Source organism: Lutra lutra, chromosome 16 (genome assembly GCF_902655055.1).
Source record: "Lutra lutra chromosome 16, mLutLut1.2, whole genome shotgun sequence".
NCBI lineage: Eukaryota > Metazoa > Chordata > Mammalia > Carnivora > Mustelidae > Lutra > Lutra lutra.
The window spans coordinates 22,784,322-22,807,434 of record NC_062293.1 but is presented as its reverse complement, the minus strand read 5'-3'; the positions used below and the strand labels follow the sequence as shown (position 1 = coordinate 22,807,434).

General features: G+C 51.5%; 1 protein-coding gene across 1 annotated transcript in view; it reads right to left on the bottom strand.

Moving 5' to 3' along the window:
* PLXDC1 (plexin domain containing 1) overlaps nt 1–23,113 on the bottom strand; it is a 55,670-nt gene that overhangs the window by 22,007 nt on the left and 10,550 nt on the right. Inside the window, exons 3-7 of the mRNA XM_047708754.1 lie at nt 9,234–9,377; nt 8,873–8,942; nt 8,082–8,204; nt 7,581–7,699; nt 6,503–6,602 (exon numbers count right to left, since the gene is read on the bottom strand). Of these exons, the coding sequence (XP_047564710.1) occupies nt 6,503–6,602; nt 7,581–7,699; nt 8,082–8,204; nt 8,873–8,942; nt 9,234–9,377 (556 nt within the window). The remainder of the gene's footprint in view (nt 1–6,502; nt 6,603–7,580; nt 7,700–8,081; nt 8,205–8,872; nt 8,943–9,233; nt 9,378–23,113) is intronic.

The window sequence follows — 23,113 nt, the reverse complement described above, 5'->3', positions numbered from 1 at the left end:
GTGTGGTTGGAAGGGGGATGAGAGTGGGTGTGCGGAAATAGATCGCTGATTAAAAATATTTGCTCACTTCAACTGCCAACTTGTACTTGTTTGAGTGTATGGCTTGGGTAATATTTTATTTCTCTATAAACAGAACTCTTAATATCTCTGCCTGAGTTATTTGCTTTTGGATTATCTCGCCAACATCTGGGGCTCGCCCAAGGACGATGACGTCCATCTGCACGACCAACAGATCCCTCCGGAAGCAAGACAGAGGCCTCCCCAAAGCCACATTTCTGGCAGTTTGAGACGTTCTGTTTTTATCTCTGCCTCCACTCATCAAAGATTCAGAAATACTGAGATCCAGACACGGAAAGCGCTGCTACCCAGACAAGAAATGTTAGCGGCTCAAAAGAGAGGTTTACATGTCCCATTTTGTTTCAAAACCAGACACCAGCGGGGAAGGGTTGGATTGGTCAGAAGAAATCAGACTGACAAGTCCTGCCACAAAGTGCAACCACTCCAAAAATGGGTAGTTACAAGATTAAAAAATATAAGATGGTAGTTTTAGAAGAAGTTTTCATTTCTTCGTTCATGTATTTCTTTTTTTTTTTAAGGCTTTATTTATTTATTTTAACAGAGATAGAGAGAAAGCATAAGCAGGGGGAGGGGCAGAGGGAGAAGCAAGCTTCCCGCTGAGCAGGAAGCCCCATGGGAACTCGATCCCAGGACCCCAGAATCATGACCTGAGCCAAAGGCAGCCACTTAACAAACCGAGCCACCAGGTGCACCAAGAACGAGTTTCTTAAGCAAATGAATAGAGGAAATTTTATTGACTCCTGGGGGCCCCTGTGGCCAAATAAAGAGCATATGAGCTACCTTGTATGTTTTGCGTGCCTATGCAGAAAGCCGCTGCTAATTGCCCATAGATCTTGTCTCTGCATTAGGCGCGCTCTGCAGACTCTGCTGCAAAGCCTGTGTAACGGTTTATGTAAGGAAGTAATGGTAAGAAAAATTCTGGCTTTTGCAGCATCTCCTTCCCTCAATCCCAGAGTGAGACTGCGCTGAATTCCCCCCACCCCCAACACCGCCCCACCGCCTTCAGGCCGGGGTGGGAGGAAAGTGGAGCCTGGGGAAGGAGACAGTCTCGTAGACCAGCCCATGGGCTCACTGCCGGGGGATTCTGGAATAGTGGGGAAACCAACCTCCACTTCTCATTGCACTCCAGGCATGGAGGGGCTTGGGTACAAAGACAGTGATACCATCCTTTCTGTCCCTGAATTTGCGTCTTACTGAAGCCACAGTTATTTGGGATTTCCTGTTATTTGCAGCTCAGCCTAATCCAAACTAATACCCTACTTGTAGGTTGAATAGCAGACCCAGAGGAATCTGACCTCTCAGCCACATCAAATCCATCACTCCCCAAAGCAGAGGTGGTGGCCCATTTAGACACCCAATGAAGGGGGCACCTGGGTGGCTCAGTGGGTAAGCGTCTGCCCTCAGGTCATGATCCCAGGGTCCTGGGGTCGAGCCCCGAATAGGGCTCCCTGCTCAGTGGGAAGCCAGCTTCTCCCTCTCCCAAGGCCCCTGCTTGTGTTCCCTCTCTCGCTGAGTCTCTCTCTGTCAAATAAATAAAATCTTTAAAAAAAACAACAACAACCCAATGAAGGCCATGGTGCTGTCCCAGAAAAAGGCTGGCATCTAAATATGGCCCACCCACACCTCGATATTCCTCCTGAAGTCTCTGCCCAGAGCCAGCCTAAAAACCTCCGACAAAGAGAGATGCAGTTAATTAGTACGCCCCCCCACCACATCAGGCCCCTGTTCTCACTTGGGGTCACCAGAGTGCAGAGGACCAGGTCTCTGCGGCACCCATTCCCTCCAGCGGCTCCTGCCCCTGCGCTATTGCACATTTGTTGAGCGCTTGCCCTGCCACGGGCACTGAGCTAAGTGCCGGGGCCTAGGTGAGCCCCCCCAAGGAGCTCATGGCCCGCTGGGGAGAAGGGATCTGAGGAAACCAGGAGTTCTGCTGCAGGGAGGAGACAACATCAGAGCTGGACCAATAGATGAGGAGAATTTTGCCAAGTGGCAAAAGGGTTGAAATGGGCGCCATTTTAAACGAGAACTATGTCCTAGAGGGACACCTGGGTGGCTCTGATGATTGGGCATCTGCCTTCGGCTCAGGTCATGATCTCCGGGTCCTGGGATGGGGCCTCATATTGGGCTCCCAGCTCAGCCAGGAGTCTGCTTCTCCCCCTGCTTGTGCTCTCTCTCTCTCAAATGAATAAATAAAACCTTAACAAAACAAAACAAAACAAAACTGTGTCATAGCGATGTGGGCAGCCCTTGGCACGTTTGGGGAACAGGGCACGCAGACCAGTGATGCCCCGACAGAGGGTGGTGGCTGATGGGTAGGCCGTGCCAGCTGCATGGGACCTTGAATGCCGTGCTAAGGATTTAGACTTCAAGCTGACGCAACAAGATGCCAGAGAATGTCATGATCAGATCCAGCGGTGACAAGAAGGAATGGGGGGAGGAGGGAAGGAGATGAGAGGCTGGGGGCTGCGGGGCTGTGTCTGGGGGCCGGGTGCCTGCAGGCGGACAGGCAGAAGGGACAGCTCAGCTAACAGCACGTGGAGTCCTGAATCCCACAGCTCCCACTCCAGAGAGGCCCCGCCTCCTGGAGCAGGCGCAACTGCCCTCCTGTTTTTGCAGGTGGGTTGTGCTCCCTCCCCTGCCCCTCTTCCCGATGCCCCACATCTCCCTGGCTTGCTCTAAGACAGCCTTTCATTCCAGAATCACAGAGAAACCTCAGATGCAGACACTCCCTGGGGGATCTGACTTCCTTTAATTCACCCTCATACAACAGCTGGATCCAACACACATTTCCTGAGACGCTGCCAGCCCACAAAGCCCTGTGAGAGAGGCACTGATGAAACAGACGGGGTTCCGTAAGGCACACGGGCGCGAGGACCGGACGCTAAGAACCTCCCATCCGGGGGCGCCTGGGTGGCTCAGTGGGTTAAGCCGCTGCCTTTGGCTCAGGTCATGATCCCAGGTCCTGGGTTCGAGCCCCACATCGGGCTTTCTGCTCAGCAGGGAGCCTGCTTCCTCCTCTCTCTCTGCCTGCCTCTCTGCTTACTTGTGATTTCTCTCTGTCAAATAAATAAATAAAATCTTAAAAAAAAAAAAAAAAAAGAACCTCCCACCCGGCAAAACAGCCTGGGATCTGCGGCACATCAGGCTGCGGGTGTTTGGGGAGCTGAGGAGAAAAAGATTCACCCCTCTGGCTGGAATGGGGCTGGGTTAGATTTAGGAAGTCTCAAACGTCGACCCCACGGTTTAAAAAAAAAAAAAAAAAGGAAGATCTGGGTTTCAGTTCTCTCTCGGGGCTGTGTGATCACAAGCAAGCCACCTCAGGAGCCTCTGTGTCTTCATTTACAAAATACAGACTTCACTTGCAGTGCTGGGAGGTTGACCAAATACGATAAAACTGAGAGCCTGGGGATGGGATTATAACCAGCGTGGTAATCAGGCAGCCTCCAATGTGGCCCCCACTGGCCTGCCTCCTGGTACTGTCGCCCTTGGAATCCTGTTCTGAGCGTGGGCTGGACTTGCTTCTAACCAGTAGAATATGGCAAAAGTGATGAGATGGCACTTCCAGGATTAGGTTACAAAAAGACTGCCCTTTGGTCCTGCCCACCCTCTCCGGCTGTCTTGCTCACCTGCTCTGGTGGAAGCCAGCTGCCATGTGACGAGCTGTCCTACGGGGAGGTCCACAGGGCAGGGACAGAGGGGGCCCTCCTCAAGGAAATGAACCCTGCCCACACCCATGGGAGAGCTCTTGCAAGCTCCACCCCAGTCAGCGGTGGAAATGACTATAGCCTGGCAAGCACCTTGAGAGCCGCCGGGGCAAGATCTGGATCGTGGGAATTTATCTTGCAGAAATACTCACAACGGGGAGTAAAAATAGCTACTTGTAAGAATATTCACAGCAGCCTTATTTGTTGTAGCAAAAGTGGGAAACAGCTGTAAAGCCTACGTCGAGGGAGGGGTTGGTTAAATTAAGGCAACATCTGTGTGACAGGCTATCAAGTAGCCAGTAACAAGAATGGAGTGGGAGCTGGTATGGTATGATGGGCAGGATATACTTTGTTCAAGGGTAGAACAGTGGCATCATATGCCATCATTTGTGTTAAATAACCAAACATATGCTTGCTTACCTATAGGCTTACAGCTCTAGAAATAACCCGGTAGTGGGGTTGCCTCCAGAAAGGAAAACTAGGGACAGGGATCAGGTATGGGAGAGAAACCTAATTTTTTTCTTTTTTTTTTCCCCCCATTTCTCCCAAAACCTAACTGTTTTTATACAAACTTTTTTATCTTTTGAGTTTTAGACCGGGTACATTTATTCATGCAAAAATATCACTTTATAGATTGGGATAAAGAAGAGCATTCTTAGGGACGTCTGGGTGGCTCAGTGGGTTAAGCATCTGCCTTTGGCTCAGGTCATGATACCAGGGTCCTGGGATTAAACCCCACTTTGGGCTCCTTGTTCAGCAGAAGCCTGCTTCTCCCTCTGCCTCCTGCTCCCCTTGGTTGCACTTCCTCCCCCGCCACTGACAAATAAGCAAATAAAATCTTAAAAAAAAAAAAAAAAAAAAAAGAGCCTTCATAATAACAGAACAGTCATTCATGTCCATGACAAAAACCTCAAAGGTGATGTGCACATGGGTGAAGTTTGAGAAGCTGCCACTGTAGCACGGGACTGTTTCCCCACTAGCTGCAAAAGTCACGTGAACGACTGTGGGCATGGCATCTGACCAATGACACACTGGTGTCAGGACATCACATGCTCCTATTTCTGCACTGTTTGCTCCCATACCAGATGTCCTGCTGGGTTATCAAACACCGTGTCGTGTGCTAAGGGCCAACACAGGAAGATATCCTAATGCAGGACTCACAGACTCAGTGCACCAGACATCAGAGCGAAAGCTTCGTGTGCATCATAGCATTCACCTTCACAGTCACTAGGAGGAACGAACTATTTATATCCCCAACTACAGATAAAGAAATAAACTTTAAGAGGATAAGTGACTTGCTGGAGGTCAGATGCTTGTGGGGAGTTTGGACTCCATGCTTCCCACTCCAGAGCCAAGCCCCTCACACTGGACTGAAACTTGCACGTGGAAGGTGCTGGATGAAGGTTTATAACAGGAGCCCTGGTCCCTTCCCTCACATTTACATTAGGGACAGAGGCTCTGCTCAGGTGATGAGTCCCTCCATGACTTCCTCTTCATTGTGATCTCCATAGCACCCAGGACATAGTGTGTTGTCATGTCAGAACATGTGTATTGATTGAATTCAACCAACAGATGTAGGAAGGATACTTCCCCCAGAATCCCTGGAGTTCCCTGAATGGTGGTGCCTTGCCTCTCTACAGGGAAGCCCTTTGGTGCCTCCTTCCCACGTCCTCTCATCCAGCCTGGCGTGGCTAGGGTGGAGTTCAGAATATCCCCCAGTCCCATCAGGTACGGGTAGGGATAGAGAAGAACAGACACCGGTCTGCTCCTGCTTGGGGCCCTGCAGTTTAGAAAGAAGGACTTTGTTATTGTTGTTGTTGTTTAAGATTGTATTAATTTATTTGAGAACAAGAGAGAGCATGGGATGGGAGAGGGGCAGAGGGAGAGGAGGAAGCAGATGCCCCACTGAGCAGGGAACCCAACACGGGGCTCGATCTCAGGGCCCTGGGATCATGACCTGAGCTGAAGGCAGAGGCTTAACCAACTGAGCCCCCCCAGGTGCCCCTAGACAGAAGGACTTTTTTATACACAGCATAACAGAAGAGGTCAGGTTCAAAAGCATTGGAGCCAGGGGTCTAGAAAAAGTAGCCGGAATGCCTGCCGTGCCTTCCCCAGAAATGGGAATCCAAGACCCTCATGAGGGTGAGCAGGGGTTAGAAGCTGGAGAGAAAGAACCGTGACTCCCCCAAAATATCAGAACTGGAAGAGGACCAGGAAGGAAAAAGCACCATTCCAGCTACACACACCCCCATAGTACAGAAGAAGCAACAGAGGCTAGGGAGATCTGATTTGTCAAAGGACAGTTAACAACGTGGCCGAGACCAGCTTCCTTCCCCTGAAGCCCCCTGTGGTGCTCCTATCACCTGGGATGGGGATGTCATTATGGTTGTGTTCTGTGAGGACTCAAAAATCCTAATTTGGTGTCTGTGGAGATTTTCTATATGGAAGGGGTATTGAGTGGCTCTCCTTCCCCTCCAAAACTAGAGCTGCGCCTCCCACTAGAGATTTCACTGGGGGAAAAAAATGGTTCCTCTGCTTTCATGAAGAAAAGTTGGAACTCATTATACTCCATCTTCCCTCCTTCCTGTTTGGCTCTCTGTCCTCCATCCACCCCCTCCACTGCCCATCCATACCCGCCTACAGCCTGGGTCAGCTGGAGCTCAGTCCAACCCCCCCACCCCACCCCGTCCAAGAGCTCCGCTGGATCCCTAGGGACTCACCTGGGACATCCGGGGAAGGGTTGAGAATCATGAAGGCATCTGACAGGCCTGCTTTGACGGGGTGCTGGGAGGAGCTGATTTCCAGGACAGGCATAGGGATCTGTGGCAGGAGAAAAGAGGCACCATCTACCCCTGCCCCCCAAATACCCCTGGGCCAGCCTAGAGCTCCCCTCCGAGCTCCAGATGTATCTGCCTGCTCAGCAGCACCTCTCAGAGGACTCAAAGACATCCCAAAACCAATGGGTCCCCATCCAAATTGCAAGTCTCTCCCACAACTTCTCCAGCACATTTACTTTTTTTCTTTGCTCTGTCTTAGTGGATGGCACCTCCATGCAGGCCAGAAACTTGGGAGTCACCTCCTTTCGTCCATCTCATCCATCCTCCACCGAACACATCTCCAAATCCTATTAATTCACCTGCCCTCTGGCTCTTTGATCTGTCTAGTTCTCTCCATCTCATGCCACCTACTCCAAGCTGACCTCTCTCTCTGAAACCATCCCGCAGCCTTCCCTCTGAGCCACCAACAATCTGTTCTCCACTCTGAAGCCAGAGTGACATTTCTTAAAGGCAAAGCTGGGTGTTCCCCTGCCCTTGCTTGTCCCCTACTTTCTCCCCTCCAGCCTTGCTTTCTTCCAAGGCTTTGTACCAGCCATGCCCTGTTCTGCCACAGGACCTTTGAATGTGCTTTTCCCTCTTCTCTTGGCTTCCTGTTAAGGAATTCCTTTGCTTCCTGCAGATTTCAACTCTGTTCCTCAGGGAAGCCTCCCCTGACCTCTGCTGAGGTAAAAATCCTCATGAAAAAAAAGAAAAGGGGGGAAAAAGCCTCATGAAAGGCACTCCTGACACTGGGCGCCTCTAACTTAGGAATACTTGTCACAGTGGTGATTCTACACTGCAATTACCATCTATCTCCCCAACCAGACCTACAGCTCTACAAGGGCAGGGCCTCCAGTCATCTCATCAACCGCTGTCTCCCCAGCACCAAGGCCTACGCCTGGCACATTTGCAGGTTCTCTACAGATAGTTGCTGAATGAAAGACTCCAAGACCCAGCCGTCTCCGCAGCTAAGCTCGCTCACCTCTTTGTAGCCAAATACAATGCGGCCATCGTGGTGCAGAGCTGCCTGGAAAGTGAAGCTGCCCCTGTCCTCCCGGCCTTGGAGGTAGACGTGGTCCCACTGAACAATAAAGACTGTCCCTGAGGAGGAGAGGAGAGAGCCGGCTGGCCAGGGAGGCAGGCCCCGCAGCAGCTTTGGGGACCAACACAGGTGTGGTGGGGGGCTGAGTGCTCAAGGGACAATCCAGGGAGAGTAAGAGACAATCATGGCCTTTAATGCTTGTCACCTCTGCTAAGAGCCAAGCACTTTTCTGTTCCTATCTCATCAGATCCTGCTAGGTGGCAGGCATCCTGTCCCCATCTTAGAAATGAAGACAGTGAACACAGGAAGGTGGGTAGCTGCCTTGCTTTGTGACCGTGGGCAAATCCCTTGTCCTCTCTAGACTTGGGACTGCTCTAAAGGGGCTGACTAAGTGAGCCCCTGAGCCAGGGGGTGTTTGTAAACTGTGAGATCCAGTCTCACCATTGTCAAAGTAAGCGACTGTCGAATTCTCAGAGTAGCCGGGGTTGAAGTTGGCCATCAGAGGCGCCACGTACTGAGTCGCTGTGAGCATCCGATGGATCGTGTCCCCCATGAAGATGAAGCCTGGGGGGTGGGTTAAGGCAGAGGAATCAGCAGAGAAGGCCTAGAGGGGTGCCTTCTTTGTGCGGAAGGGACAGTGCAGAGGGAGCTGGAAGAGAATCTTTTTTTTTTTTTTTTTTTTTTTTTTAGAAGCGAATCTTGGACCTCTGTTCCCCACCCCCGCCTGCTGGGCTCTGGGTCTGGTGTGTACAGAGCAAAAGGGCTCCAGAGCAGAGAAGGCTCTCCCTGCCCCTCCAGGTAGGCATGGACTCCCGCCCCTCCCTGTCCCTGGGAAAGTGCACAGGAATCTAAGAGAGGCTCTTCTTGTCAGCAAGGAACCTGATCCCAAGAGCCAGGCTCTCAGGGAAGTCTCCTCCTCTCTCTCATTCACAGACTGAAGCACAGGGACCACAGGGATTGTCCAGGCTGGCTTGAGCTGGCCGAGACACACACACACAGACACACACGCACACACATGCACACACACACGCAAGTCAGCCAACGTCGGGGGACGTGGTCCAATCACACACACTCATCTCCCTCTTGAGACTGGGATCCCAAGAGAGAGCCCAACGCGGGACCCTCCACTGCCTATCCATACACCCCCATCTCCACTGAACCTTTCCAGGTAGGTCCCTTGGGTTCTGGGTGAGATCTCCAAACCTCCCCCAGTCCCACCGACACAGCCTTACCTCCAGTTGCTATGGTGATCTGCCGCAGAGGATGCCCGTAGAAAGGAAAATCAAAGGACAAGACCACTCTCTGCAGAGCATGGAAGAGAATCAGCATGGGCCAAGCTGTAGGCCAGGAGGCTGGGCACCCACACTGCCCATGCTTGTCTGGACAGGGCAGGGAGCAGGCATGTCCAGGACAGGCCGCCAGGACCATGGGTGGGCCCCTTAACTCTAGGCAGCACCCTGGCTCCAGGGTTCCCTGGAAAGCACCTCCCAGATCATGGACCACAGGCCACAACCCTGCCCACTGACCAGGCACAATGCCTTGGCCCCCAGCCTCCCAGCCCAAGGCAGCCCTGCCAGGGACTGGCCTACTTACCGAAGCCTGCCGGTGGGTGTTGGAGAGGATTCTATGGACCTTCACTTGGCTCTGGTTGGCCTTGGCCACGTCCACCCACAGCTCCCGGCTGCGGGGCTCGTTGGGGCCATACAGACGGGACACGTAGTAGTTGTGGTTGTCCTCCTGCCACCACCCGAGACAGAGACCACAGGAGGTATGAGGAGTTGGGCTGGCCAGGAGCCATCCTCTGCCCTCCCCGGGAAGTCACTGCCCTCCCTCGTGCGTGCCCTGTGGCCTCGAGTGCTGGTTTCGGCCTGGACGTCCTGGGCCATGGAGCACGCCCAGGGCAGAGCTCAGCTTGGGGCATCAGCAAGAAATAGCCAGGGCAGCCCCAAACAGAGTTATGGTTTTCAGGGAGCTCCCAGACTGAAGGGGACACGCAGTTTCTGCTCGGGGTTACCCTGCTTCAGGGAGAAGAGAAAAGTGGATCTTAGAAGCCCCCAGTCTGAAGATGGAAGCAGAGAGGTGCCTCGGTGACTCAGTCCGTTAAGAGTCCAACTCTTGGTTTCAGCTCAGACCATAATCTCAGGGATCCCAAGATTGAGGCCCGCGTTGGGCTCTTCTGGGCATGGAGCATCTCTCCTTCTCCTTCTGCGCCCCACCCCTCAGAAAAAAAATCAATAGATAAATAAAAAATAAAGATGGAGGCAGACTCTTGATCTTGGGGAGCTGCTAGTCTGATGCAGGAGGTAGGCCTTAGGCAAGGAGGACACACAGACACAAACCCTTGAGCAGAGGGAGAAATCGGGGCCCACATGTCACCAGAGGGCTGAGAAAGCCGAGAGAAACAGCTGTGGTTCCTCCGAGACATTTCTAACCTCTACCATGAGCCCAAAGCCAATAAAGAACAAGCCAGAATACAGCCAGCTGGGAATTAGTTCTGTAAAGCCTCTCCTGCACAGAAGCATTTAGGGCCAGGATTTAAAAGAGGGCAGGAAACAGTTATCAGAAAGGGTGGCAGAGCCTGGGTAGGAGGCGATGTTGTAGCATTTCAACCCATCTGGGAGTGCCAGCCACAGGGAGAAGGAGGCAGAGCCGGCCGGTGCACTTGACTGCGGCTGAGGAGATGGGGCTGCTGACCCGTGAGGAGCCCTGGATGCGGCGGGTCATTAATCAGGCTGTCCAGCGGCCACGGCTGCAGACAGAGCAGAGCAGACAGACCATGTTCTCCCTGCCAACCTGCCAGCTGCCCAGCCGGCCCTTGCCCTGGGCCCAGCATGAGCAGGGACAGGGGATGCCTGTCCTCTCCAGCCGCCAAGAGGCAGGCTTTGCTCTTCTGACAAGTGACACGCTCTGGGGACCTGGGGTCAGGGCAGGGTTGGGGGGAAGATGAGCAGGAGAAGCATGATGTGGCAGGGGAGGGGGGCCTCCCCTCCAGCCTCCTGATCCCCCCAGCCCTCCACCGGCCCTCTGCGTGGCTGTCAGACAAATCTAAGGCACGTGCAAGGCCCCATCACTCTGCTCACAAGCCTTCTGGGGCTCCCACGGTCCTCTCCTCTAAGACCAGACATTCCCACAGGCGAGGGCTGCCTTTATCGATGGGGGTGAGGCAAAGGGGATGTGCTCAACTGGAGGATTTGCCAATGAATGTGTCGCAGGGCACAGCCATCAGGGGGGCCTGCCCCTCCCCTGTGTCACAGCTACCACCACGCATGCTGGTGACCGGAATGGGATCGTATTACCAAGCAAAGCAGGACAACAGCCGACAGAGAACAGACCTGGGCAAGTAGGGTGGGAGTCAACCAAATGCAGCTCCCACGTAGGAACTGGAGCAGACCCGTGTTGAAAAACGGCTGCTTGGAGGCTTGGAGAAGGGTCTGGTTTCTATCACCTGCTTCCGGGGACTCACGCGGTGAGAGCTTTGGCCAAACCTCCAAGCGTCAGAAATGAGGGCCCCCCCAGGCAGAAGCCACACTCTGCCATGGCTCGGAAACCCCAAACAGATGCTAACTTGTGTGTCTGCTGCCTCAGCTAAGATGGCAAAGGGTGGGGTGACGGGGACACGTCTCCTGGGCCCCATCTGAAACCAGGTCAGTCTCGCTCAAAGGCAAAGGCTTTTCCTCTGTCCGTTGTTTCTCAGATGTTTAAGTAACTGTCCCCACTGGAAGGTCATTGGTTAAACTCTCTCACGTCAGGGGTGCCTGGGTGGCTCAGTCAGTTAAGCGTCTGCCTTAACAGTTAAGCTCAGGTCATGATCCCGGGGTCCTAGGATGGAGCCCCGCATCAGGCTCCCTGTTGGCAGGGAGTCTGCTTCTCCCTCAGCCTCTGCCTCTCTCTCTCTAAAATAAATAAATAAGGGGCAGCTGGGGTAGCTCAGTGGGTTGGGCCTCTGCCTTTGGCTCAGGTCATGATCTCGGGGTCCTGGGATGGAGCCCTGCATCGGGCTCTCTGCTCAGCGGGAAGCCGGTTTTCCCCTCCCTCTCTGCCTGCCTCTCTACCTACTTGTGATATCTGTCTGTCAAATAAATAAATAAAATCTTTTAAAAATAAATAAAAAACAAAAAAATTTTTAAAAATAATAAAATAAAATAAATAAATAAAGTCTTTAAAAAGTAAATAAAGTCTCCCACATCAGAAGGACCAGCGCAGGTCCTTTATGGGGCACAGAGCTGAGGGGAATGTGTCATGTTCATCTTGTCACCCCAGCACCTCCCTAGTGCAGGGCTTGGCACCTGGCATATGGCAGGTGTTAGGATCTGCTGCTGAATTAGTTGAGTCACAAGGATCCTGCAGCTGCTGGGGCCCGAGGTTGTGCTGAGAACATGTGGGGTGGTGACAAGGTCAACATCTTCCCTCAGCACTGAAAGCAGGTGAAACACAAGCCCCTTGTGAAGGACCCAGCTGCCTCCGTTGAGAATCCAAGTCTGTGGAAAGCCTTCCAAACCCGGCATGTCCTGCTCGCAGGCGGAAGTCCCCTGACTCCTCAAGTTCTTCCCTGAGGAACTGAAGCTAGAGAGGGAGACACTTCCCAAGCAAGGAAGAGAGACCCTGGCTCTGCCTGGCAGCAGGTGGACGTGGGTGCCTCTGTGTCATCGGGGCGCTGTCCTAAGTGTGACTTCTTGTCCACAGAGAGGAGAAGGAAGACCTTACATGCACTTGGCTTCAATAAATATATGTTGAGTGAGTGAAAAAGAGACTAGTGTTGACGTGGGCCTGGAGAGAAAGAAAACAGCCTTGGTTTCTGACTGCTCTCCTGGACTCTGAGGTCAGCCTGTCTGTCATCTCTGGCCCTTGGAGTCCACGGTAGGTCTCTACCTCCTCACTGTAAACCTTCCTCCTGACACAGCTCAAATAGCTCCTTGGAACCAGAAGGGCACTAACCAGAAGAGGCTTGCTCCTGGGGTGATCAGAGGGTCTTCCAGGGACACCCCAGACAGTCCTTCACCAGCACAGACAGTGAGACTCTGATTGGGAAGACAGAAGTGAGAAACCCAATTTCTGGGAGAATTTTCCCTGACAACACCCAGGCTGCCATGTTTTTCTTCTATAAAGTCAAGCACTGCTGGCTTCTTCTTCTTTTAAGATCTTATTTATTTAGGAGAGAGAGAGAGAGAGTGAGCACACAAGTGGGGGGAGGGGAATTGGGAGAAGCAGACTCCCCGTTGATCAGGAAGCCCAATGTGGGACTTGATTCCAGCACCCTGGGATCATGACCTGAGCCAAAGACAGACGTTTAATGGACTGAGCCACCCAGGCGCCCCACTGCCGATTTCTTGACTGACTATGGAGGGGACGAGTCATGTGGAAAGTCACCAACCTAGGGGGCACTTCCCATTTGTTACTGCAGACCCCTGCTCACGTGGACACCAGCACCAGCAGTTTTGATAGAGGAAGTCCACCCATGACAGAGATAGATACGTGCTTCCCCATAACCATTCTCTCCTTCTTCCTTTAGTTTCCATTAGGCACGTGACCACCCAGCTAAGACTACGTGTCCCAGCCATCCTTACAGCTCAGTGGGGCTACGTGACTATGCCTGGCCAATGGAAGACCAACACAACAGTCGTCCTCAGTAGGAATGGGCAGCCATCTTGGACCACAGCAGAGAAGGCACATGTTGCAGAGGCGAGAGCAGCAAGATGGAGGGAAGCTGGCTCCCCAGCACCATGGAGACAGTACCTCACCCCCCGCTTCCTTACACTCACACTATCACATGTGGGAGAACACACTCGTGCCAAAGCCCCTCATGAGTTGGGCATTTGTTACAGTAGCTGAATCTGCGTCCTAATCAATACAAGGAAGGCCCTGAGAGGCCTCCTCAGGCCAGTCAATCTGAGGGCTTCCTCGCTGTCATCCATATACACGCATTTCCTAAAAGGATTTAGAGGCTGTGCCTGATGGTGAACTTGTCCCAGGAATTTACCCAGTTCAGGCCTGTCAGTGTGTTGGGCCTGCAGTCCATGGGGCAGTCCCGTTCCCCCTGAGGGCAGCCTACGGCCTGGAGGCCAGAAGCTATGACAGGGTGGCCTCACAGCACAGAGGGTCAGGGGGCATAGCCTGAGCCAGAATATTTGGCAAGTCCACCAAAGGGAACTGTGTTCCCTTGAAATCTATGCAAGAAGCTCTGGTCAGTAATCCACGTTCGTTCTGGAAGGCGGCATGCCGTGGATTTCAAACCTTTTTGGTCATGAAATCTTTTCTTCCAATTAACCTTCCATGGAAGCTCAGTACCTAAATCATATCAAAGTTTGGCCATTCTGGGGGAAGGAAAGAAGGACCTGGAGCCCAGCCTGCTGGGTTACTTCCTCTTCCACCACCCTCCATTCCACGGCAGCCAATGCAGGGAAGTGCCTCTATGAACCCTGGAGTCAGGTGCCTGGGCTGCAGAGTCAGATAGACCTAAATTCAAAACTTGGCTCCAGTTTTTCACTCTCCTCTCAGCTTGAGTCCCTCTCAGTAATCTCGCACGCAGAGTTCTTGAAAGGATTAGACAAAACCTACCCACATACACTCTCAGCCCAGTGCCCGGTCCACAGTCGGTGTTCGCTAAATAGGAGCTATTACGATGATTTTGTTGGACCTTTCCAAGAAAGGTTTTGCTTGTGGAGGCTGCCTCCTCCAAACCAGCCCCAGCCCCATCCCGATCGTCTGCTGTTACAGTGTCTCTTCTGCCTCAATTATTCATGCCTGGAGCCCGCCAGGCACTTCATTGCTGACAGCGGGGCAGCATTTGCCTTGGCTGAGCTCAAGACGTTTCTGGACAGGAACTCCGGCTAAGCTGTCACCATCGGCCCGTCAACTGCCAGCCAACTGGCAGGTGAAAATGCTGGGGCAGGCCACCAAGGGCACCCTGCAGGGCCGGCTGGAGAGGTCTAGCCAGCCAGGCTTGTCAGGACGGGGCTCCAGGCAGCTGGGTCCAACCCAGGAGGTGCTGATGGGATTGCTGGGGGAGGCAGCATCCCATTCCCTGACTCCACCATCCCACCAAGCCTTACAAGACCCATAGGGATGTTCTCCAGATCCCTGTGTCTCAAAATGTGCCCCCAGGGACCAGCAGCACCTGCATTACCTCGGAGCTCCTTGGAAATGCAGAATCCCGGGCCCAACCCCAAGCCTCAGGGATCAAAGTCCAAATTTGAATGAGCTTCCCAGGGGATTGATTCTTCAAACAATAAAGTTTGAAAAGCACTGGTCTAGAGGCACCCCCTGTCTGGACCAATATGTCAGGCATTTTCATCCACAAGGAGACGGTGTGTTAAACACTTGGACTCCAAAGGCAGAAAGACCTGGGCTCTTGTCTTGGCTGTCACCCACTAGCTGTGCAACCTGAGGCAAGAACTTCACCTCTCTGTTCCAAGATGGCATTAGAAATATTCACCTCTTGGTATAGGTGGGTGAATTCCATGTCAAGCCATAGAATGGGGTCTGCAATCAGAAAGGACTTCCATAACATGGCCTTTTATTCGTATTTTCCCTTACTTCATGTAATAATAATACTCTCCATCTGCCCTCTGGAAGTATTCAAGCCTCAGGTTAAAATAAACCCACACAGAAAACTTGTCATCACAGAGTGCAGAAAGCGGGTCTATCCTGGAAAGGGAGGGGACCCAGGCCAGATAAAGGGGCAGCGACATCCACACCGAGGGCCCAGGGTAAAGAGGTGTCAGGCTGGATAAAGCAGACCTAGGAAGGCCCTGGAAATGGGGCATTGGAAGGCTCAGAAAGAGAGTGGGGACTGGCTTTCTAGACACAGCATTTCTCAGTGTCCCCAACACTTCATGGAAATGGAAGAATCATCCACTCTCGGCACGATTCCCCATGAGGAGGAAATATCAGCCAACCAGGGATTTTGAGAGCATAAATATAGATCCTATCACCACAAGAATCAGGACAAGGCAACATAAAAACAAACACAGACCTCCCCCATCCCTCAACTGGTCCCATGTGGCCACATTTCCTTCTAGCCTTTTCCATATGTATATAACTTCACATGGTTATAATCCTGTTGCGTGGACTGCTTCTGTCAGGTTTCATGATCTCTAAAGTGGTTTTTGATGTTGAACTTGGTCTTTTAACCATCACTTATAATGGCTTCCTGGCCATCTACTCCGAAGAAAAACCACAATTTTCTTAATTATTTCCTTATTGTTGGGGCTTTCAGGTAGCTTCTAATTTTTATGCTCTCATAGATACTCCTGTGGTGAACTTATTAATATACTTTCCATCTCCAAGATGGTTTCCCCAGCTTTAAAGCTTTAAAAACTTTTGATACAAAGCAGTGCTTCTCAGACCCTAATGTGTATCCAAGTCACCTGAGAATCAGATACTGATTCGGCAGGGCTGGAGTTTCTGCATTTCCTTTCTTTTTCTTTTCTTCTTTTTTATTTTTTTTAAGTAATCACTACACTCAGCGAGGGGCTGAAACTCACAACCCCAAGTTCAAGAGTCCTTTGCTCCTCTGACTGAGCCAGCCAGGTGCCCTTGAGTTTCTGCATTTCTTTTTTAAAAATTTTTAAGACTTTATTTATTTATTTGACAGAGGGACAGTGAGAGAGGGAACACAAGCCGGGTGGGGTGGGGGAGAGGGAGGAACAGGCTTCCCGCTGAGCAGGGAGCCTGATGCGGGGCTTGATCCCAGGACCCTGGGATCATGACTTGAGTTGAAGGCAGACGCTTAACTGACTGAGCCACCCAGGCGTCCCTCATCAGATTTTTAGAACAACTCCATGAGTCATTCTCAGTCCCACCTTACAGATGAGGAATCTGAGGTTTAGAGCACATCGGTGACAAGGATACCTAGTATCTGCCATCCCTGGGACCACAGTAGGGTGATCAGTATCCTAATTTGCCTGCTACTGGAATTTCCCAGGACAATGCAAGACCCAGGAGCATTCTGGGAACACCAAGGTGATTGTTCACCTAGACCAGAGTCAGCTAATGTTTATCATTCCTGACCCTGTGCCAGGCCCTTAATGTAGATTCCTGTAGAACATCTTTACAATTACATTTAGACAATAGCATCCCCATTTGACAATGAAGAAGGGTTAAGAAATTTCCCCAAGACAAAAAGACAAACAACCCAATTTAAAAATGGGCAAAGCGGCAAAGGACTTAAGTAGACATTTCTCTGAAGAAGATATACAAATGGCCAACAAGCCATGAAAAGATGCTTAACATTATTAGTCAATCAGGAAACACAAATCAAAACCACAATGAATATCATCTTACATCCATTAGAATGTTCTAATTAAAAAAGAAAGACAGTAACAAGTGTTGGCCAGGATGTGGAGAGTTTGAAACCTTCACACATTGCTGGGGGAGCATAAAATGCTTTGACTACTGTGGGAAACAGTTCGGAGGTTCCTCAAAAAGTTAAACATAGAATTGCCATTTGACCCAGCAATTCCGCTCCTAGGTATATGGCCCAAATAGTTAAAAACAGGTCCTCAAACAAATACATGTACACACATTCACAGTGTCAATATTCACAACCGCCAAAAGGCAGAAACAGCCCAAGTGCCTATCAACAAATGAATGAATCAGCAAATTATATTCGTACACTGGAATAGCATTTAGCCATGAAAATAGATGAGACTCAGAAACATTATATTAGGTGAAAGAAACCAGACACGAAAAGTCATATATCGTATGATTTCAGTTATATGTGAGACATCAAGAATAGGTAAATCTGGGCGCCTGGGTGGCTCAGTGGGTTAAGCCTCTGCTTTCGGCTCAGGTCATGATCTCTGGGTCCTGGGATCGAGCCCCGCATCGGGCTCTGCTCAGCGGCGAGCCTGCTTCCCCCTCTCTCTGCCTGCCTCTCTGCCTACTTGTGATCTCTCTCTCTCTCTCTGTCAAATGAATGAATAAAATCTTAAAAAAAAAAAAAGAATAGGTAAATCTATAAAAATAGAACAGAGATTGGTTCTTGCTTGGGGATGAAGGGAGAGGGGATGGGAAACAACTGTTTAAATGGTACAGCAGTTCCTTCTGGGGTGATGAAATATTCTGGAACTAGATAGAGGTGATGGTTGCCCAACACTGTGACTGTATTAAATGCCCTTCATTTTAAAATGGTTAATGTTGGGGCGCCTGGGTGGCTCAGTGGGTTGGGCCTCTGCCTTCAGTTTGGGTCATGATCTCAGGGTCCTGGGATTGAGCCCCTCATTGGGCTCTCTGCTCAGCAGGGAGCCTGCTTCCCTTCCTTTCTCTCTGCCTGCTTGTGATCTCTGTCTGTCAAATAAATAAATAAAAGTCTTAAAAAAAATAAAATGGTTTATGTTATGTGGGCGCCTAGGCGGCTCAGTCGGTTAAGTGTCCGACTTGTGATTTTGTCTCAGGTCGTGATTTCATGAGTTGTGGGATTAAGCCCCATGTTGGGCACCATACTTGGCAGGAATTCTGTTTGGGATTCCCTCTCTCCCTCTGCCCCTCTCCCCATGTGTACACTCTCTCTCTCTCTAAAATAAATAAATCTTTAAAAAAAAAAGGTTAATATTATGTTATGTAAATCTCACCTCAACACGAGAAAAAGAAAGAAGAAAACCAACCAACCACCAACCTGCCCAAGGGACAGGAAAAGGATCAACAAAAGTAACTGTTGTGGGAGATAGATGTCCTGGGGCTGAGCAGCCACGAGGTGTCCTTGGCACCTGTACTGAGCCCGGAGTGGGTGGGTGAGGAGATGACAGGATCAGAAAACTCGCATTTTGCTCCTGAATGTCAACCCTGTGAGATCAGTATTTACCACCCCATCTGGGAAAGTCGAAACTAGTGGGGACTGCAGGGATTCCTTAATTGAGGGGTTCAGCATCCAGCCCAGGGTCAGGAAACTGGTACCAGCCATTCCAAAGGTTGGGGCCCATACTGCTAGATTGTTTCCATAGCACTGGAGACTGGACCCTTGGGCTCTACATCCTACCTCCCCAAACACCCCTTCCTCTTACAAAACCCCTTATCTTCTCTCTTCTCTTTTCCTGAGCTTCCCTTCCCTCCACCCATGTTATACACTACTCCTGGAATTCTCCCAGGTTCAGCCTCCTCACCTCATCCCTTCCCCTGAGCCCACTAGCATGGTATGGTCCTCCCACGGGCACAACTTGGTCACCAGGTTCTGGGCTACGAGTCTGTCTGTCTGTGCCATTCTCCCCCAGGCCCTTCCATCTGGGGAGGAGGTCTCCTAGAGGTCTCCTTTCGGGAACTGCCTCCTTTGGGAGATTATAGAAACCAGGCAGGTATTGCACTCATTTGTCCCTCTTGCTGTCCGCCATCTTGGACCACATGGTACCTGCCTGGACGCAGGGTCCCTCAGCATCCCTGGGGCTCCCCATGGTGGGGAAAGAGCAAGGAAGATTTTCTTGGCCAGAAACTTAGGGAGTTGGGGCCCTAGGGAAGACTGGGGTGGAGGAGAGGGTCTTTCCTACCATGGAGAGAACTATTCTATTACAGGAGAACCTCCAAATCTGAACGTTCTCAAGCTTGGTTCCTCCCAGACTCTGGGCTAGATCTGAAACAGAGAGCCAAGAAAACCTTGGACTAGGATTGGAAATCCCCAGGATGGAAGAAGAACTTTGTCCAAGGCTTCCTTTCCCTTTCTAGCCTCTCAGAATAAACTGAGCCACAACCCAGGGTCTCTGACTTAGTGTCTCCCCTCAATCCCCAACCCACCCCCTCCAAAAAAGTTGCCAGTGTTCTAGGGCCTCAGAATTGGTCTTGGTGGGAAAATCTCTGGAAATCCTGGTCTAGACAAGAGTCCTAGTTCCACTGGGGCATGGTGGTAGAGTGGGTATGAGAATAAAATCTAAGGAGAGGGCTCTGGCCAGGGGCCTCGGAGCTGCCAGCTCACCCTGGCAATGCTGGCTGGATGATCAAGGCCTCAAAGCAAGCATGTCTGGGTTGGACAGAGCACTGTGGTGAGGTGGTGAGCCCAGGGTGCTGGGCAACAGAAGCTGAGCTGAGGACCCCGGTCAGGGATCTACTCTGGGTCTACCCTGGGCAGAGGGGCCAGGCAGGAGGGATGGCTAGGGAGTCTGGACAGGGATCTGGGGGGAAAGGGGATGGGAGGAAAGTGTTGGGCCAGAAGAGGCAAGATAGGAAGATGGCTAGAGAGACTGGACAGAAGGCCTGAGCCAGAAGGGAAGCCCACGGCCCGGAGTGGGAGAGGCCTCCGGGGTGGGTGTGTGGGGCAGCAGAGGGAATGGAAACCCACCTGCCAGGCCCTCGGCCCCTTGATATGGCCCCAGAGAAGAGTTCCTGGTGAGACTCAAGAAAACCTTCTGAAACAGACCAAACTGAATCCACCAAAATATCTTCTTCCCACCATTCCCCACTTGCCTCACTCTTTGCCACCAAGTCTTAGTCTAGATGGGGTTTCCTCTGGTCAAATAGACTCCAGCTCTCAGAGACACTGAGCAGAGACTTGTGAAGAAGCAGGTGTCTCTGGGGCCCTTTGCTGGGTTCCTGAGTGGCCGAGGCTGCCCGCTGTCCGGGGTAGGGTGGGCACACAGCATGGACGGGGGCTGGGGTGGGGTGGGGCTTGAGGCCCAGCTGTACTGAAGTGGGTGATCCTCAGTGACCCTCATCAAACACCACTCAGTGGGTTCCAGGAGAGAATGGAGCTCGGGCCCCACACAGGCCCCCAGCATGAGGTCACTTGGGTCGTAGGCATGCACCCCCATGTTCTGGTGGTGTGTAGCTCTGCCATTCTCTTATGTGTGGGAACCCAAGAGTAGAATAGTGTTGGGGTCCTTGGAGGTACTGAGTCCAAGGACCCCAGCATAACCTCTTCTCTTCAACAACCCTGTCTTCCGAGGTTTCCAGGGAGGGGGACATCCCTACTTCCTCTGTTCCTTCAAAGGAGGCCCTCCTCCCATGTGCCGGGCACCCATGGCAGAGTCTGGAAAGTCTCGGGCCTCGCGGGGCTTCCGGTCCACGGGGAGGACAGGCAATATAAACAAATAATAGATAATTCGGTGCAGGAAGTGATAAGTTCTATGGAGCAAAACAGTTTGTTCCCTCAAGAGCAGTCACAGCCCCGCAGCTGTGAGAAAACAGCCATCTCTCTAGAGCCTTCTCTGTACCAGGCTTAAAACCCGCAAGCTCCTTCAGCCATTCTGGACTCCTCTTGTTTCTAGATAACCACCCAAAAGGGGGCACAAGCCCCTCAGTGTATGGTCAGGCCAAGAAATGCCCCACACGATCTCTAGAGCCCTAGCTCTGGTTCCCGGGTTTCTGTGGGTTTCCATTGGTTTCCACTAACACAGTCAGCTTTCCCACCTCCGTCCTTGGCAGCCCCTTCACACTCCTGACTCATCTCCAGCCTACAAGCCGTGAGGAGCCCCACATCTTTTCCTCATGAACTACTGCTAAGCCCCATCTCTCCCACCTTATTTTAAACTCAAGCGCCAGGATTTATATTTATCCTGGTAGTTTCATCTGGCGTGAGGCCGACTATCACTCAGCCTGCCAAGGCTGTCTTCCAGATCCCAGTCTGATATCCGAACTCTCTTCCAGCTGAGGTAGAAGTCTGATCACTCCTGTCGCTCAGACAGAGCTGGGCTCAGCCTCCCGGGCACTCAAGAGTGGTCTCCGGCCAAGGGGACCTTGCTCCTTCACGTGGACTCTCGACATGTGGCTGCCGAGGGGGCCACAACACTCCTGGGTCATCAAGGTTAGCCATGTGGTACCTGAGAAAGCTTCATGTTCTGCTGGTCATTCTAGTAACTGATTTTAAAATTCCTTTGACATATTACAGATCAGAAGTTCCCACACCTATATGACCAGCAGAAGTCCATGGGAACTTTTAATTTCTTTTTTAAGATTTTATTTATTTATTTGAGAGAGAGCGAAAGCGAGAGAGATCACAGAGGGAGAGGGTGAGGCAGACTCGCCACTAAGCGGGGAGCCCAATGCGGGGCTCATTCCCAGGACCCTGGCTGGGATCATGACCTGAGCAGAAGGCAGACACTTAACTGACTGAGCCACCCAGGTCCCTGTGTTGTTGTTTTTAGGGGTTATTGAATCTATATTGGTTCTTGCTGATCTCCACTGCCCTTTCTGAATGCCCACAGACAATGGCTTCCAGAATTCTGCATTTCTGTGGCTCTTCGGCCAGATCCCCTCTGCATGGACTGGGACATGGCCCTGTAACCCTGGCATCTGGCCCAGAGAAAGTATCAATTCTTTAACCGATAGTTCAACAAACCTGGGGGTAGGGAAGGTAGGGAAGGGTGTCCAGGGGTCACCTTACTCAGAGTACCTTTCCTGCCCTGGTCTTCTACTCCATCATCCCACCATGGCTCCTTGATTCTCCAAGATGGGGAAGACAGGGCAGAAGGGGAATTGAGTTGGGGCTTCGTTCTCTGAGGTTCTAGCAGGTTCCATCTCAGAGGCGGTGGGGCCCTGCCCTCAGGTACTACATTTAATGTGGCACTAACAAACCCAGCCATAAACATTGACAATTTATTCATGCACTATCTTAAAATAGAAATGAGGGCCAAGAAATCCACAACGAACAAAATATCAAATTGTAAATAGGATCAGTACTAGTGCCAAGCCATGTCAGAGCCTGAGGTAAAAGGAAAAATAAGTCACGGAAACAATGCAGAAAGAGGGAGAGTTCAACGCATTTATGACCCTGCTCCCTCCCTACCAGGCTGCTGGTTGGCTCTGGTCCCCCTTCAGTCCCCACTTCAAGGGCTAGTAGATGTGGCCCCTCCTCCTGGTTTGGGTCCCCACCCTGCCTGCCAGCTCCAGCTCCAAGCTCTCAGTGGCTCCCGCTCCTGCTGTTCCCAAAGCACTTTACCACCCCCTGCTGCTTTCCTTCTCTCTGCCCATTCCTGGGTAAACTGTCCCTGCATTGAACGCTCCCACTGGAAAGAAAGACAGGAAGGAGCGAAGAAGGTAAGGAGAGAAGGAAGGAAAGGTGGGAGGGAGAGAGGGAGGAAGGAAGGGCAGAGCAGGAAACAAATTTTTTTTAATTTCAAAAAAAAATTTTTTTTAATTTTTAAAATATCCCAAGATAGTATTCCATCCATGACAAAAGAATAGAATGCTTGGGGCGCCCGGGTAGCTCAGTGGGTTAAGCCGCTGCCTTCGGCTCGGGTCATGATCTCAGGGTCCTGGGATCGAGTCCCGCATCGGGCTCTCTGCTCAGCGGGGAGCCTGCTTCTCCCTCTCTCTCTGCCTGCCTCTCTGCCTCCTTGTGATCCCTCTCTGTCAAATAAATAAATAAAATCTTAAAAAAAAAGAAAAGAAGGCTGAAGTGTGCCTGGGTGTCTCAGTCAGTTAAGTGTCTGCGGACTGAGACCTCCATCAAATTTCCTGGTCAGCAGAGAATCTGCTTCTTCCTCTCCCTCTGCCCCTCCCCCACTCATGTCGTGCTCTCTCGCTCTCTCTCAATTAAATCAATAAAATCTTAA